At 36.6% G+C, this 19,138-nt stretch overlaps 1 protein-coding gene across 1 annotated transcript in view; it reads left to right on the plus strand.

Moving 5' to 3' along the window:
* Positions 1 to 586: 586 nt before the first annotated feature.
* LOC121424451 (NADPH oxidase 5-like) overlaps positions 587 to 19,138 on the plus strand; it is a 28,284-nt gene continuing 9,732 nt past the window's right edge. Inside the window, exons 1-7 of the mRNA XM_041620141.1 lie at positions 587 to 724; positions 5,484 to 5,598; positions 12,826 to 12,976; positions 13,896 to 14,106; positions 14,465 to 14,688; positions 18,254 to 18,442; positions 18,859 to 19,049. Of these exons, the coding sequence (XP_041476075.1) occupies positions 714 to 724; positions 5,484 to 5,598; positions 12,826 to 12,976; positions 13,896 to 14,106; positions 14,465 to 14,688; positions 18,254 to 18,442; positions 18,859 to 19,049 (1,092 nt within the window). The 5' untranslated portion in view covers positions 587 to 713. The remainder of the gene's footprint in view (positions 725 to 5,483; positions 5,599 to 12,825; positions 12,977 to 13,895; positions 14,107 to 14,464; positions 14,689 to 18,253; positions 18,443 to 18,858; positions 19,050 to 19,138) is intronic.

Consider the following 19,138-nt stretch of genomic DNA (forward strand, 5'->3'; position numbering starts at 1 on the left):
AGGACATAAAACAATAATACTACTACTAGAGTTACGTTTAGATTCCTTCCCCAGGAGAATGGGTGCTTTGGAGAAATCCACAAAACCCCGATATATGGCCTACGAAAAAGTTGTCCTTGCCCCTTGTCATAATTCACTTACCCAGTTTTTAAATTAAAATCTGCATAATGTTAGGGATTAAAAAAACACATTTCTGTTGTATTTTTGTTCTCCTTTGCAACATAATAATTTAAGACCAAGGCCGCTGACTCCCCCTTTAAACTCTTACAATTATATTAATTTGGCTTGCATGAGACTGTAGAGGTTCTTCAGAGGAGATGCCAGTACATTTTTAGGAGGGCACGGAGAATAAGGGGTGAAGGGGTCAAATTTTCTAGGAAGAATTAGGCGTATTATCGAATACCATTTATTTTTCCCCCTTTCTTCCTATCTTATGGTTTCCCCTCATTCCTCCATTTGAGAGGAAAAACAAATATGTAAGGGAACGATCGCCACCCCCTTGTGGTACCTCCCATTTACCCTAGGTAAGTAGGTATGTGGCGATTTAACTTAGCCTTGAAGATTATCCAGGAAGCTTTCGGTGGGAACAAATAATGTGCAGTGAACAGATCATCAATTTCCTTGGCTGTGTCTGAAACACGAAATTGTTTACAAAATAACTTCAACACTGATCTCATTCATCCATATCTTCTTGGCATAAAGATCACTGAAAAATGGCAGAGACGTAAGTACTTTCTAACTTTACATTTGAAATCAAAAAAGTATATAGCGATAATGACAAGTTATTCTTGAATACATGATATATAGTATGGCGTGTTTGTTTGACATGGGTGGGGGCACTGTGGTAATTTTCAAAGCTCCAATATTTATTACCTCGAGAGCAGCCCCATGGCTTAAGAAATGAAGCTCCTTTCAGGTAAACACCAGGTACTCTTGAAACAGGTGTATTAAGCACTCTCCACTCTTGAAGCAGGTGTGTTAAACACTCTCCACTCTTGAGACCAGAAGTGTTCAAAACTCTCTACTCTGAAAAAAAGGTGTGTAATGAATTTGGACTTTTAATTCTTCAGGTGTTTTCTGGTAAGCACTCTCCAATCTTGAAAATAGGTGGGATACTTAATTTTCACTATTGACCCTTCAAGTGCCTTTTGGTTTCTTTAGTTTTAAAATGACCACCTGAGCCAGCTTCTCACGGTACTATTATGTTTGTGTGGGCGTGGGTGTGTGTAGATCAATGAGATTGTGATCTGGAAGTCCATTCTTCTGTTTCAGAATGGTTCGTTAAAGGAGGGGGAAGGATCTGAGTTATAAACCTGGGGATCTGTAATCAACCTCTTGACTTTCTTGAGTGATCATAAATGTGCCTGTGTGTAATATAGCTCTATCCATGAGTGTGCCAACATAATGACATACGTGAATTATATTCCAATAATTATTAGGAGTCTTAGGACATGCCACATTATGAAATAAGGATCCTGATTGGTCAATTCTGTTAGGCGAGTTCAGGGTACAATGTGTACTGTTTATGAATTTATTTCATAGGGGAAAATGCATTGTCCCCAGTTTTGTTTTTCCAATTCTGATTTTATTTAGTTTGTTTTTTATCAAGTCGTGCGTTCATCTATGTTCTGTGTGTTTGCCTGATAGAAGACTACATTAAAGAGATGGTCCGGGCTGAAAATATTTATATCTTAATACATAGAGTAGAATTCGCAGAGCAAAATGCCAAAATTGCATCAAAATTGGATAACAAATACTAAACTTATTGAAGTTTAAAGTTTAGTAATATTTTGTGAAAACGGTCATCATGAATATTCATTAGGTTGACTGATGACGTCACATCTCCACTTTCCGTTTTCCGATTTGATTACATAAAATATTTTTCTTCATTTTTTCATACTTGAGTGAATAATATGTTTCCCTTATATTGAAATTAGTTGCAGCAATGAATATCTAATGCACTAAATCACCTGTCAATCCAATTTTTCTAGTTCTTGGAGGAAAACATGAATAAACCTGATTTCATATAACAAAATACAAAAGAACAAGTGGGAATGTGACATCATCAGCCAACCTAATGAATATTCGTGACAACTGTTTTCACAAAATATTGCTAAATTTTAAAATTCAATAACTTTGTTATTTGTTATCAAATTTTGATTAAATGTTCGGCATTTTGCTCACAGAGTTCCACTCTATTTATTTAGCTATAAATACTTTGAGCCCGGACCATCCCTTCAAGGAGTTGCTGCCTCAGTATTTTTTTTTTCTGTATATGATTTGTTTATGTGTGCCATGTGCAAGCCATCCATTATCCCCAAACTGAGTCTGAAAGGGGCAGTGTCTAGGTAAGCTGAGGTGTGGATGATTTTCCATCTTTTAGTAGGTCTTCTACATTTTTATATTTCATTATTATCTCGATAGACTTTCAAAAAATAATTTTAATCAAACGATACATATACAAATACAAGACAAAATCAAGTGTAGGCTACTTTATTGGGTAAATGCAAAGACACATGTAACATAGTTTATTTCTTATAGAGGTCATTGGCCATTCAAAATCCTGTATAGCCTGCCTCATTTGCACCATCATCAGTCCCATCTGTTCGTCCTTCACTGCTGTTTTCATCCTCCTCCTTGTATTCGAATAATCCATCAAATTTCATCTTCTGTCTGGCTAATGCACAGCGTTTCCAGAATATGCAATGTAGCGCCGTCAACGGTAAGCAGCAGCCTGCAAGCAGGCAAGGAAGCAATCTGCATTCAACGGCGTTGGCGGCGCTACATTGCAGATTCTGGAAATGCTGTGCGTGTAGTAGTAGTAGTAGTAGAAGTAGCAGTAGAAGTAGTTGTAATAGTAGTAGTAGAACTACTACTAGTAGTAGTAATAGTAGAAGTAGTAGTAGTACATTCTAAAAAAATGAAGTGCTAATTCAGCTCTTAAAGAGCGTGTATAGTGACTGCACTTCGGAGTGCTGATTTGTCTAGTTCAAATTTGAACGAGAAAAATCAGCACTCCGAAGTGCAGTCACTATACCCGCTCTTTAAGAGCTGAATTAGCACTTCATTTTCTAGAGTGTAGCAGTAGTAGTAGTAATAGTAGTAGTAGCAGTAATGTGGAAATGCCGCAACGCCCTTGATGGCGCTTCTTTGCAAATGCTGCTTGCACAACCATCCACAACATCCGTAATAATGCGCCGTTAACGGCGTTGCGGCGTCTTGCGACGTTTGAAATTGCGGCACTGTCCACCGTACAAGTGTAAGTCTTTAGTTGCTAAATGCCAATTTGCAAACTGGACTTCAATGAGTCAACATGAACATTATTTGTATGTCCAAGCGCTTCAGTTGTTCACATTGTAATACGTCATACAGTCGCAAATTTGATCTGAAGAGGCACTGACAGATTGTACACCCTATCATGGAAGATAACGAAGTAACGAGCATGACGAGTGAGACTGGATACGGAAAAGATGATAGCGAAGGTGATTCTCAATACGAACCGCCACCTTAAAAGCATAGAGTTGCAGAGGCTATCCATGACGTCGAAGCTCGATTCAAGGATTCAGATAACGTAGAAGAGGGTGAATCCTCAACTTCAGACATGAACGAGACAGGAGAACTTGAGGATAACATCGCTTACCGAGAATGGCTTGAAATGGCCATGACAGCCACCGAGAAGTCGAGAAATGAAAAAAATGCAAAAATATATCTCCAACGGTATAAGTGAAGATGATGCTAAAGAAAAAGTCCATGCGAAACTTTTATGGGCTGTTAAACGGATCTTATTCGACCAGTACTCTAACTTCTTGCGACAGAAATTGTACCTTGAAGACGATGACACTAATCAGGAGCTCTTTTCTAATATCATGAAGAAGGTAGCAAATGGCATGAAGCCTAGAAAAGCCATTCACCGAGTATTATATAGCCGGGCACAAGATGAAATTTGAGACATTATTCCAATACCAGGATGAGGATGAGGACAGCAGTGAAGGAAAACAGATGGGACTGAGGATGTTAAGAAATGAGGCAGGCTAGATGATTTTGAATGGCCAATGAACTTGAAATAAACTACTGGCAATGATAATGATAAATTGTTATCTTTATCAATACATATAAGATTATCGAATTTGTACGTTACACGTGTCTTTGCATTTACCTAATAAAATAGACTACACTTGATTTTTTTCTTGTATTTGTGTAGGCATCGTTTGATCAAAATTGTATTTTGAAAGTCTACCGAGATAACAATGAAATATAAAAACGTAGCAGAAGTACTATAAGACGGTAAATCATCCACACATCAGCTTACCTAAACTCTGCCATGTCTGCCCCTTCCAGACTGTCCTGTTCCATATTTTCACACGAGTTTGAGCATAATGGATGGTTTGCAGATGGCACACATTACCAAACAAAACCATATACAGAAAAAAAAATGAGGCAGCAAATCATTAAATGTAAGACAATATGTAGTCTTCTCCTATCAGACAAATAAACAAACAAAACATAGATGAATGCATGACTTGATTCACAAATAACTAAATAAAATCAAAACTGGAAAAACGAAATTTGAGACAATGCATTTATTCCATATGAAATAAATTCATAAACAATACACGTTGTACCCTGAACTCGCCAGAATTGACCAATCATGATCCTTATTTCAAAATATGGCATATCCTCAGACTCCTAATAATTATTGGAATGTAATTCATGTATGTAATTATGTAGGCACACTCATGGCTAGAGCTATATTACACACATGCACATCTATGATCACAGCACTCAAGAAAGTTAAGTGGTTAATTATAGATCCCCATGTCTATGGTTCAGATGCCCCCCCCCCCCTTAAGGAATCATTCTAAAACAAAAGAATGGACTTCGAAATCACAATCTCATTGATCTACACACATCCACACCCACACAAACATAATAGTAGCCAAGGAAGCTGACTCAGGTGTCATTCTAAAACTACAGAAACCAAAAGGCACTCGAAGGGTCAATAGTGAGAATTAATTAACTCACCTATTGTCAAGATTGGAGAGTGCTTACCAAAAGATATATATCTGAAGGATCAATAGTCCAAATTCATTACACACCTTTTTTTCAGAGTAGAGAGTTTTTAACACACTTGCTCTCAAAAGTGGAGAGTGTTTAACCATGGACCTATAGGTCCATGATTTAACACACCTGCTTCAAGAGTGGAGAGTGTTCATCACACCTGTTTCAAGAGTACCTGGTGTTTACCTGGAGGGTGCTTGAGGATTAAGGATTTAATTTCATATGTATTCCATTAAGAACTTGTCATGGGGCCCTATCATGCTGCTCTCAATGGCCACATCGCCAAAAAAAAATTTATCATGATAGAAAAAGCGTCCATTAATATTGGTACTAACAATTATGATGAAGTGAAAAGTTTATCTTCTCATTGATAAAATGAAATTTTGCTAATGATAATTGTCTTTATATATTTTTTTCCTGAGAAGGCAAGGGAAAGATGAGGAATGGCTCATGAAATTGGATCAGCAGTTCCAAGAAATAGCAGGAGATGATAACCTCATTGATTTTGATGAATTCAAGAAAGCACTGAGAGTCAAAAAGGTATGCGCGAAACGTGACATTGTGTGCAACTCACTTAATTTGTAATGTCGTGTCATCATATCTCCCGCATTTGAAGCACTGATTAAGAGCTATATTTCTTAAATTAAAAGACCATGCTACAGTGTTCCTCATTCTTTTTATTTCACTACGAATGTTACAGTGGTCTCCCTTTTAAACTCCACTCTAATCAGTTAATTCGTGTCAAACGAAAATGTGCAACACGTTTAATTTACACCCTTTTAAATATGATTGTCCTGACTAAACAATACGTCGGTAGATATACAGTAGATGTCCAGTCGAAATAAAAAAATTAATCGTGGGCGGATTTGGGAGTTTCCGAAAGGGGTGTATGTTAAAAAAAAACATGACGAGAAACGATTTGTTAATGGACGTTCCATGCATTATCATAATTATGGAAAAAGCAAAAAACAATATAGGTTAAGGTGCTTATTTCTTTTTCTACATTTACTTCAAAGTCGCCGTACTTGAATGATAGGAAATGTTGCGCAATCAAGAGAATTATGCCTTTCTTACACCTCACGACTTCACCAGATGAATTTAAATCATCTTTACTCTGTCGATATCGCATCAAACTCCATCAAACTTTCAGGATATGTAACTAAGTGGGCCTCAAAGTAGAAGAATATCTTTAAATTGGCAAAACTATATCTATTTGCAGTCAGCAGCGTCCTCATTTGACAAGAATGACATAAGCTTAAAAAAACTTCAAAATAGTTACGTGAATCTCCTCAAAAATTAAAAAGGCATATTTCAAGCTGCACTTTATTCAAAATCCATGTCATTTTCACCAAACTTTGCAAAGTTGTAGAGGAAAGTATATTTACAATGTAAGTGGTCCGAACATTAACATATATGGGTTCATGTGCTTGTTTTCAAAGTATCCGCACTTTTTATTGGAGCAAATGTGCTTTCTAAAACACCCCAAAACGGGCCAAAAGCTTTATATCTTTATGAGGAAAAGTTTCAAACCATTCTACCATTTATTCATACTCGGAGTCATAATTCGTCATACTTTGAAGCAATACATAATAAAGTATTTTGAAATTGTAGAGGAATTGAAAGAAAACATGGTCCATGAAATAATTCCAGTCTATTAGCATGATTAGCTTCATAAAATAACACATCAGATCTGCAGTTAGTGCAGATAAGTAGAAAAATCAGCTCATACCTACAGCTGATTAATCACCTGCTAATCCACTGTGACGTCAGCGCACAGAGTGAAAAATATGTGATCATGATGCACAAATAACTGTGGATTGTCTTTAAAAATATTAAACTTCTTTCAGTTGCGTACATGTATATCCTACATTTTGCCATACAAGTTATTGAAGGGAATATCCAGGCTGGAAATATTTCTATGTCAAAAGCTAGAGTAAAATTCACAAGAAAATTCGATCAAAATTAATGGCTCAGCGGGGGGGGGGGGGGGAGGGGGTCTGTACAGATGGGATGTGCCCACCCGCCCGGAACAGCCAGTGAATTTTGTCAATTTAATGGCTAAAATCTCTCAGACTTTGTATTGATATTAACAATTTTCTTCGGTTTGGACACGTATTTATTAGACCAATTATTATTTTGGTTGAGTTCAGGTTGAGTGCGCGTATGCGCGCACGTTTTAGTGCGTCACGCCGTTTCGCACCATAGAATCATTTTTTTATCAGTGCAATAAAGTGTATAAGTGGAGCGTTGTGGCCCAGTGGAATAGTCTCCGGACTTTGAAACAGAGGGTCGTGGGTTCAAATCCCAGCCATGGCATAATATCCTTCAGCAAGAAATTCATCCACTGTGTGCTGCACTCGACCCAGGTGATGTAAATGGGTACCGGCAGGAAGTAATTCCTCAAAGAGCTGTGTGCGCCTTAATCGGTTGCCTAGCTTAGCCGGGGTAATAATAATAGCAGTGCCTTTTTAAAGCGCCATGAGCACCGAAAGGTGGACCTGTGCGCTATATAAGTAGCCACCATTATTATTATTATTATTATATTTCTATTACCCATATCTTACACAAAACTATCTCATTTCCAGTCTTTCAAGAGTTCTCAACACATTATTTTCCGAACATGCCTAACGGTTGAGATTTCATCATGGTGATCATATTGATTTGAATTAATATGGTGATCCTATTCATGATCATGAGAATCAGAGACAGATCACGTAAATCGTCTTCATGACGAATTAAATTCTAGTTTTTAATCGTGTTTCTAATCATAAGGGTTTCTTATTGATTTCATGATCAACATAACCCACCAAAACAGCCACGAAAAAAATATATAATACTAAAGACATTACGGTTTACTCCGCTTACAAGAAAGTTGATGAAATATGCTGTGCGCATATATTTTTTAAAATTCCTAAATACATGTTTTCTTTACTCCAATTGTGATGAAAGTTATAGTTAGGGTTCTGTGTTGATATCATATTTATTGAGAATTTTGGAGCAATGATGCTTGATGCCTCACTTATGTTTCTTCGCCTGGTTAGATACTGAAAGTTGCCCTCAATTTACGTTAATTTCGGAAAGTAAGAATGATCATTACGCCAGTTAATGTGTGATGGTTTAAACATGATCATAGCGCCATCTGTATTGAATGATTGGAGAACTGTCGAATACGTTTTTCTTTTTATCAAATATTAATTTATACGGCAAAGTTGCATACATTTTTTACTTTATTACGCAGTAATAGTAAATTGATAAAACGTTTTCTGTGTCAGCTTCTCGCAGTCCGACTCATCAAGCTATTGAATGTTTGAAGTATATTGTTTTTTAAAGGACGTTCTTCCCATTTTTTTGTTTTTCAAAAATGCGATATTTTTCATTATCCCCATGTACATCTATCGGCACTTCGAAACTTATTCAGTTCGAGCCTTCAATATTAAAATGAATTACTAACAATTGCTGAAAAGAGCTTCACATTATCTATTAAAACGGTCTTCGGACCGCATATATGAAGCGAAAAGGCTGTGATATTCGTGAGTTCAATCATTTTACTCCTTTAACTCAACTCATTTATGCTTATGATGACAATCCTTCTCCTGCAAATTGTAAATGTTAACTAATTTGGTATGAGATCAGTTTTGTTTGTAATGATAATTTTAGTACATTTAGTTATGATTCATGCCAAAAAAAGTTTTCAATATACTATGTTTGTTATGTTATGGAAAATGTATTATATACGAATGATGTAATTGCAGAAGTAAACAATAAAATCAAATCAAAATCAAAATTTAGAGCAACATTTGATTCTGTACATTACGTGATATTGATTAGCCTTGAGGGGAACGTCAGATATGTTACATGCAAAAGAATGATATTGCCCGAGACTTTAAACGAGGGCGATATGGCTATTTTGAGGGCAATATGCTGATGTTCCCTGGAAGGAGAACAAGCCATTATTATTACTATCTACATCATGTAATTTAAGCTTTCATTTGGAACAATGTATATGCTCGTTCGCTTATCACTTCTTCAGGGGCCTGTTGCTTTTAACCTGAGAAAACCATGGCAAAAGCTGAAAACTAAAAATAGTCTGAATTCTGCCATTGACTGTAAACCCAGAGCAAAAACTCCGGTAAAAAACAACCTGAGTTTTCTCAGTTAAAAAGTTTTATGCAACGGGCCCCAGATGTCTTGTTCTTCACGAACTTGGCGAAGTAATCCTTGCGAAGTAATCCTTGCTAAGCAATTGTGATATATAATATTTAAATATTTCCGGTCTTACGTCTCCTTTTGACTTTAAAGATGATAACATGAACCATGACAAATTGTTGTTGCGGCATTTATATTTGCCCACTGATATTTTGTTGAGCATTCTATTTTATTTAGTGATTCATGCCCGCCTCCCCGCTCACGTCTCCCTCTCTTTTTCCATTTCCTTTTCTTTTGTCTGCCCTTTCCTTTGTATTGTTTATTGTATTGTATTTATGTCTGCAGGCGTATCCCGCCACAAGCCTCAGCTTTTAGGGTATACGCCTTTTTCCCTAAACCCAATATGTACATATTGATATTTTTATAACAAATTGATTTATGTATGAATTTATGTTTACGAAAAATGTAATGACATGGAAGAAAATAAATGTTTTATTTGAATCGATGTAATTTGCCATCGCACAATCGTGCATCATGCATGGCGCACGCATACACTTTAATCCCGGTGCACACTAGATTAAATTAGATTTATTTATTTCCGTTCAACAAAATTTTCAAAATATAATCAAAGTAACTGTACATATTCAGTATAATACAGACAGATCAATTACATATTAATCATAGTAATGAAATTAAACTACAGAGTGTTGCAATGATTTTATCTTTGAAAAGAATGTAGAAATGAATGGAGGGATTTACCGAGAAAAGCAAAGCTTGTATATAAAAGGCAAGTCCCTTATCTTAGTTTCAATAGTAATCATAAACAGATTGTATATACAACTATATACAAAAATCGAGACGGATACAAAAGACTAGCTTAAAACAAGTAATCCACAAATATAAGAATAAGGCGAATAAGCGACAACAAAAATAAGAGAAAGTAGTTCCAATAACAATAACTACAGCAATAACAAAAATAACAAAAAAATACAACATTATTTTAGAAAGGAAAAGTTGCTAAGGAAAGAAAGAGGGAGATAAGGGAGGTGCAAATAAAAAGTGCAAATGAAAAGAGGAACATTACAGGTGCACAGGTCGAAATGTATTGTAACATGTTGGAGTGTCGGTTAAATTAGAATATTAGTTTGACAAATGTATTGTTAGTTAAAGGTTAAGTTATTTTAGTTAATGTTGGGATAGCAATGCGATCTATGAGATCCGATTTTTAAAGAAATTGTAATAACATTTGAGATGAACATTAAAGCTGATTAATTCTTAGCGATAGAAATTCAGAATAGTCATCATCGGCTGCGATTTAGACTTCACTACGACTATCATGACTATAGGACTTGTCGCAAAGCAACATAATTATTTTATTATTCCTATCACAATGTAAAACATCAAATACAATGACTTTACTTCTCGGAACTTAGAACTTAGAAAATTGCGTCGCATCGGATCACAAAGTGTGCGCCGGGCTTAAATCCCCGCTTAAAGCCCATCTCACACTATTCGATTTGTTACGATTTTGAATTTCAAATTAATTGTGATAAAATTTGATGTGGATATTCAAACTATTAGAGCAGAAATATGGCCAATGCTGCCCCTTTTTTGGACAGTGTTCGGGGAGTGCAACATTGCGATGTTTACCCCGTTGGTCTCGGACTGAAAGTTGCGAACGAAATATTGCGATGGTATATCTGCTAGACTGCCTTATACAGTGCGTATAAAAAAAGGGACAGATTTGAAAAGTCTATACAATTTTGTTTCAAATTATGATCTCTATATTTTGGTCTTACCCTTCAAATGCCATTAAAATAATTTAGTTTCGTTCATGCTTGAGCGAACACGGAATGTTTTTGTCGAGGGTTGAAAAGGATGCTCCGGCCAAAATGGCATAAAATAATGAATACATGTATGATGGTCGGAATTCTTGCTAATCAGCAGGCTTCGTCTTAACCTTTTCATTATCTTTGCCATAATGTTCGAATTATGCGGTCAAAATGTGTTTCCAAATCTACTTATTTGCTCGAATAGTTTTGTTTTTGTTTGTTTTTAATATGTTCTCTTTCAGCTTTGTATATTCCTTCTCTAAGCAAAAACAATTATTGTAAACCGAAGTATGGGAGAGCGTCTATTTTTTTCAAATCCTTTCATTGTGTGCTACAAAGGATATGGTGCCTTTTAACAGTGGCATACTGATGGATGGGGGATCGGGGTCACCCCCCCCCTCCAAAAAAAAAACATGCCAAGAAAGAAAGTGGAAAGGAAAATAATATAAAACATAGAAAGTGAAACGTGATATCATTTTCTGAATATTATGTCAAAGTCACAAAATTTGATATTTTAATTTAAAAAAATGGAAATCGTTTGCTTGCTCACTTCACAATTTTTTAATACATTATACCCGATCTGCCATATCTTGCTCCTTCAAGATCGACTTAATAGGCTACACCATTGCCATCGAAAGACATGAATACTTTCCTGTTCGTCCTGCCAAAGCACATAATTAAACTTGGTGAAGGATTCAATTACCCCTTGAAAATATGATTCATGTCTTTTACAGGTACCATGAAATAATTTGTTTCACATAATAAAAGGATTTGAATACTTACGGATTCCCCCAATTAATAATGCAAATCTTTTTTACTTGGGTGACAAAATGTTTATTTTCTTACTTATGAAGGAAAATTCAAAGGTAAAAAGTTTAAATGATAAACAAAATAATTCAGGTAAATAAATAAATTTGTAAATGAAATTTGACAACATAATTTGAAAATTATGGCAAAGATAATGAAAAGATTAAGGGGAAGTCTGCTCATTGGTCAAAAGTGTATTCATCAAATTTCTCATTTCTGCCATTTTGGCGCAAGCCTCTTTTTGAACCCCCAATGAAACGTCCCATGTTAGCTCAAGCATGAAAAAAATGTATTTCTTATAATTGCATTTCAAAGATAAGATATCAGAGCATTTATTAACATAAAAATTTAGTAATTTGAAACAAATTTTGTATAGACTTTTCAAAACTGTCCCTTTTTTGATACGCTCTGTATAGGCAATAACGTTTGGGGTGTGTAGATTTTGTGCGCAGTGCTCTGGAATATGCCTAGCTCGCGAAATGCATGTGCAGCTTGGAATATTTCCAATAATTGCCCAGTCTCATCCACGTGACTACTCATTTCCATTAAAAATGATACTGAACACGTATGGATGAATGATTTACATGTACACCAATGTTTGAAACATGTACATGTATATGCAAACACAATGCATTTAAAAGGCTAGCTTTGCACCCTTTTTACGGTGCAGAATTGTTCTCTTTGCACAAGAAGCATTTTGCACTCTTAAAGGTTACATTAAAAGTGAAAAGTTTGCACCATTTCTGGGTGAAGAGTAACCAGCTCCCTTGTACCGTATAAGTGCAATAATTAAGATATTTTAAAACCTGTAGCATTTTTGGACGTGCCTTTTGGGCGCACAATGGCAGTATTCTGCCAGTTACAGAGTTAAGATGCAACCTTTTTTTCTTTTTTATCTAAGCGTGTATATTGGTAAATTAGGAGTATCATAACGTAAAAGGTAATTCACGTCCGTGACTGTTTCTTCCTTTGCGATCTACAGTCGTTCTTTGCTGAGCGGTTCTTTGCGCTTATTGACACAGACAAGTCAGGGAGTATCACTCGGAATGAACTCATAGCTGGTCTCCGGTTTCTTTTCAATGGAACACCAGAAGAGAAAATCAACTTTCTCTTCCGGGTGTACGACGTAGACGGTAGGAATACGATATTGTACTTTTTACTTCCAAGAATGCCATTGTAGTCACGTATTGTCTGGAGTACACTTTGGTGGATTATCGTCACTAGATATTATGGAAGCTTAAAAGTGCCACCGAGATGTTGAGATAATTATCTTGGGAAGTCGACCTCATGATAGCAAAAGATCAGATGACAAGATCCCGGATCTCGTCATGTCTACATCCAGGGGAAGAGATGATCAGATACCATGATCTCGTAACTCGTCATGTATACATCTTTTAGAAGAGATGATCAGATGACATGATCATGGATCGAAGATCTTGTCATTTGATCATCTCTTCTAAAGAATGTCGACATGACGAGATCCGGGATCTTGTCATCTGATCATCTCTTCTAAAAGATGTCGACATGATGAGATCCGGGATCTCGTCATCTGATCTTTTGCTATCATGATGTCGACTATCCAAGATAATTATCTCAACATCTCGGTGGCACTTTTAAGCTTCCATAAGATATACATTGGAATAAAAAGCAAATGAAATTGTGTGATATTACATGGAAAATATGAAAAGCGTCCCGTAGATCAATGCCAAATCACTGAATAAAACAAAAATAAATTGGAATCGGTGCAAGTTAACCTTAAAAGACCCCTTACAAGACCCCCTTACAAAATTATCCCTCCGCAATTCTCGAACGCATTTTATAAACCTCTCACAATGAGAAAATTACATAAAAAGTAATTAGCTCCCGAAATGATTGGCTGAAAGCAAATTTGTTATATAGATTTTTTTTTTTTAGATACCACTCCTTTGTGAAACGGGCCGAAGATTATCAAGCATATTGACCGATTCCCCCCCTCCATGTATTGAACTATTTGGAGTGATATGAATGAATATTCAATATCTGACGTGTATTTATGCGTATATTCCTTAATAGGAAGTGGGTACATAGACTTCGACGAGCTCAAGACAGTACTACGCTTTTGCACAGTCGAAAGTGCATTGACCCTTAGCGATGAAACCTTGACTGAACTAACCCACACACTTTTCGATTTTGCTGATGTCGATGGCAATGGTCAAGTGAGCTATGAGGAGCTTTCGCAACAGCTACAGCTCTACCCTGCAATCACAGCTAACCTTAGTCTCAGGTGAGTTCGATATGCTGCAATGTTCGCTGAATATTTTTGTGAGGATTCCCAATTTAATAGTTCCAGTCAAATTATCTAAACATTGTTTTCATTCAGTTACATGTATAGATCACGACCATTTCAGCTATATTTAAGGACTAGGATGAAGGCAACAATAATAAGTTGTATAAGTTGTCCACGTGCTCGGTTTCATTACACAATAATTACCCTATTTGCAAGAAAGTTTGTATATGGCATAACCAGAATTATAATTATAGTTTTAAGTGCCCAGATAATATAAAAATATTACACAATGACATTCGATATTGGTGACCCAATACCGAAGGAAATATCGCTTCAAAATATCTCATTTTAATAGCGCCGCTGATTGGCTTAATCCTCAAAAGAAGAAGCTTAAACAGCAATCATCAAGAAAGACTTGTTGCAGTTTTCATACAATTCGTAATCACCTCTCCGTCATCATCTTCTGGGTCGTCTTCGTTATCATCAATGTTGGACTAGCAGGATGGGGTGCATACCAGGGTTATGCAAGCGTCAAGGATGCAAGGGACCCATCTGCTTTGGCCATTGCAAGAAGTGCAGGTATCTTGTCCATAATACACTCATTTTACGAATACCCTTGGTAGGAAATAGCCAGGGACCTGGGAACGATTTTTTCAGTGGGGGTGCTGAACGCTCTCCTCAACGGTGGTTGGGGGCCGGGGGGGGGGGACACAATTGAGTTTTCCATAATTACACACACACACACATACACACACATATATAGATTGAATAATTTATGACAGTTACTTCTTAGCTTTCTTCTTATAAAAGAACATAGTTATATAATTAGATACTCGAGCGCGAAGCGCGAGCTTTTTTTGGGGGGGTTATAATTTTTGTCTTGAAAATTGAACATTTTTAGCAATGTTTGTGTTCCTGAACAAGATGCGTATGTAACAAATAATAACTGCGAACGTGATCAGCGCGAGCAGATATTTTTCATATACGCTCTGGTCTGATCGAAAGGGACGTGTTTTAAGAACTGTTTGTAGTTACCCATTAAGACGATACATGTATCAACAATCAAATAATGCGAGCGCGAAGCGCGAGCTGAAAATTTTGACATTCCGACCTAAATACTGGACATTCTAAGCACTTTTTGTAGTCATGATCAGGATAGGTATATAACTATACATTTGCTGCGAGCGGAAACAAAATTGAGATTTCAGATAAAAAAATACGAGACATTCTAAGCTGCACTTTTCTAATTATGAAAAGAATAGGTATATGACTACACAATTGATGCGAGCGCGAAGCGCGAGCAGAAGTAAAAAATGAGATTTCAGACCTATAAACGGGACATCTTAAGCACTTTTCTAATCATGAACAGGGTAGGTATAGAATTATACAATTGATGCGAGCGCGAAGCGCGAGCGGAAACAAAATTGAGATTTCAGACCTATAAACGAGACATTCTATTCATGTTTTGTAAATCAAGAAAGTGATGGGTAATTTGATATATTCTTATATTACTAATGTGAGCGCAATGCGCGAGCAGAAAATTTTTGATATTCTGATCTGGAACTCTGGAACTCCGTACTGAATGTAATATGGCTTAAACAGATAAATAAAAATCAGACAAACATAATAATAAAGAAATTATAAAAATTCGACAAGGAAACCAAAGTTATTGCATTTTAAAGATTAGCATTATTCCAGTGAAACAGTTTTAAGCATGTCTTTATTAATATTCAATGAGCAAACTGATGATGTCATATCCCCACTTGTTCTTCTGTATTTCATTTTGTAGAATTAGGTTTATTCAATATTTTCCCTTCAAGAACGAAAAACAGTTAAATTGACAACTGATTTAGATATTCTTTGCTGCAACTTATTTCATTATAAGGGAGACATGTCATTCACACTGGTTTGAAAAAATTGAAACAACTTTGATTCCATGTAATAATACCAGAAACAGGATAGTGGGGATGTGACATCTTCAACCCACATGGGCAGAAATTCCAGAGGGGACAGGGGGACACAATATCAAATGTCCCCCTCCTATTTGGGGTCTTTCATTATGGAGGAAAATACATCACCTCCCAATCAAAATAATACATATATTTTTGACTAAATGACCATTGATTTTGGGTGAAAACTTTTTTTTTAAGGGAGGGGGGGGGGGGCTTGTCAAATTTTGTTAGGTTTAAAACGACCCAACATTTAGGGTGATTTCCTTTTGGGGTTTTTTTTGCTTGTCAAATTTTCCGGGCCCTGGTCCCCCTACCTTTGGAGACAAATTTCCGCCCATGTCAACCCACCTATTAATTATGACATGCATATCACCGTTTTCATAAAATATTGCTGAAATTTAGAATTAAATAACTAAACTATTTGTTATCAGATTTTCATAAAATTTATTTATTTTTATAAAATGTATTTGATATATTTTCAACCCGGAGTACCCCCAAAAGTTGCGTATCTTAAAAAACATGCGTATGCGTGTTTAGAGACAGACTTATTATCTGGGCATTCTAAATACATTCTTTTTTACATAAAAATCAATAGTGCAAGCGCAAAGCGCGAGCAGAAAATATTTGATATTCCGATCTGAAAAAGGGTAAATTTAAACACTATTTTAAGTACTGTGTTGGAAAATTCTGAAGGGGGAGGGGGTTCTACAAAACGTCGTTCATTTTCATTACATTTCTGTCATTTATTATACCTACCACTAGCTTTCCAGGAGGTGCTGCCTATGGAAAATGACCTGATGACATGCAGCACCCCCAAATTTTGGGGCTGCTTCACCCCCAGCACTCCCGCTTCCCAGGGCCAATGGGCAGGGCAAAAAAGACTGTGAAATTTGATTTCTATTGTCTGATTTGTACAAAACACGGACGGTCGGGCGCGCGCACACTTAATTCGACATAAAACCTGGAAGTTTCAAGTCCAGCCACACCCATGTGTCCCTCCCTGCTATCGAGTAGTGTGTAAACTAAGGTTATACGTATCGCGCGCGACTACGTCTATATCGAAGTGCCGGAGCCTGATTGAGTCGCGTTATAGGCATGATAGGAGCGATGTTATTGGAATATGTGAAAGATTATGTAAATGATTTGCGATTTTTGGATGTGATAATTATGTACATTATAACATATTAAAAAAATACAGGGGGAATCTGATTTCGTGGGGGTGCTGCCTATGGACAATAATACACGCAGCACCCCCAGGAAAATTTCTGGGGGTGCTTCAGCACCCCCAGCACCCCCGCTTCCCAGGTCCCTGGAAATAGCATAGAAAACTCTCCATCTAACCTGTCATTGACCTTGTCCAACAATTACAAAAATGCGTAGTAAAAATATTACCCAAAGTTGCAACCCTTGTAATAAGCGGCATTTCGTGGCGCCAGAACAGAAAAATCCCTAATTGATTTAATCGATACCTTACAAAAGAGTTTTCATTAAAAAATGTGTAACGTAATCATGGTAAATTTGCAAAAGACAGCCTAAAAATACAGTGGGATACATGATACAATTTATTGGTGGTAGGGACCAAGTCTTGTGCAGTATAAACAGTACATGTAGGTTCGTAGAAGATTAGTAGCACGCACCCTCAAGCTTACTCCACAAACATTTTGCAAAACTTAATTTTTGAAATGGTTATCAATTCGTTTAAAATGTAAAAATAAACTTTTTGGCGTAGGCTGTGACCTCGGCTAAAGTAAAGACAGCGCCAAAGACTATATATTACCGTTTCTGAATTCCTTCAGCAATCTCAGATATGTTTGGAAAGTTTTCTTGAAAAGTTACAAACTCACGGCTCGAATTAACATATCTTGTATTCTTCTTTAGTATTTAATTCGTCTATTTGTAATTGCCAGGATCTACTTGTTTTATAGTATTCGAATGCATTTACAGAGTTTCTACAGATTCTACAACCAAGTTTGCTTGGATATGTAGAGGGTCAATAAACATGTAAAGCCCAGTATGAGAACTGACGATATTGCTTCTTTCACCATCACGTCCAAGGTGTCTGAAGACATAATTATGTCCCTGATCGTTCTCTACGTCTAAAGAGGTCTTAAATACTCACCGTGCATACTGGCATGACTGTGTAACCCGGGTATGTAACAACTAAATGCATCATATAATTATATCAACTCCAGGACGCTGTCTCAGCTTCAATTGCTGCTTTGTTCTGGTTCTGATGCTTCGGAAGCTCTTGACCAGCTTACGTACGACATTCTTAACAAATGTTCTTCCTCTTGATCAACACGTGATTCTTCATAAGATTGTTGCAGCCTTCATCATCATCTTGTCTGTGGTTCATACCATTGCCCATATTGCAAACCTCGGTGAGTCCATTCTGTACGATATTTGAACAAATTGCAGTGAAGCCAAAATTTAAGAAAGGAAATTGATGTAATTTACATGTATCTGTTTGTGTGTCATGCTAAATCTTCCTGATTTGGCACCATTGTCATGATTGCCATGACTGGTCTTTATCTTCTAATCAAAGTTCCTGAAAGAATAAAAAAAGATCATGGCTAGGATTGATGCGTATCTGATATCATGACCAATGGAGATATTAATAAAGCATATCAGTCCCGAATGGGGGAAGGGTATATTAGCTACGATTTTTAAAGCAAACCCCTCCTCTATCTGTCTATAAGGTTTTTTATACTATTAACACTTCTTTTTTATATTCATCAAGCTGAAGATGATGCCACTCTGTAAAATCATGCTCTTTGAACCTTTTTTTTTCAAACAGCATTGTTGTATCAGGTGGAGAAGGAAAATGGACCTACGCCTTACTGGGTCCGTGATGTTTTCGTCCGACGTTTTCCAGGTCTTGGTCTGGTCGAAGGTTCCTGCATCATTACAGGGATTCTGATCATCATCGTACTCATCATCATGACCATCTGCTCAATGCCATTTATCAGAAGAAAGGGGCACTTCCAAGTACGATTTTCATAAGCTTCTACCAGATTACCTCCTTAACTCGCATTAAACAAATCCGGTTTGTTTAAACTGCAATTTAGGTCGCATCG

The sequence above is a fragment of the Lytechinus variegatus genome, chromosome 11 (assembly GCF_018143015.1).
Source record: "Lytechinus variegatus isolate NC3 chromosome 11, Lvar_3.0, whole genome shotgun sequence".
Lineage (NCBI taxonomy): Eukaryota > Metazoa > Echinodermata > Echinoidea > Temnopleuroida > Toxopneustidae > Lytechinus > Lytechinus variegatus.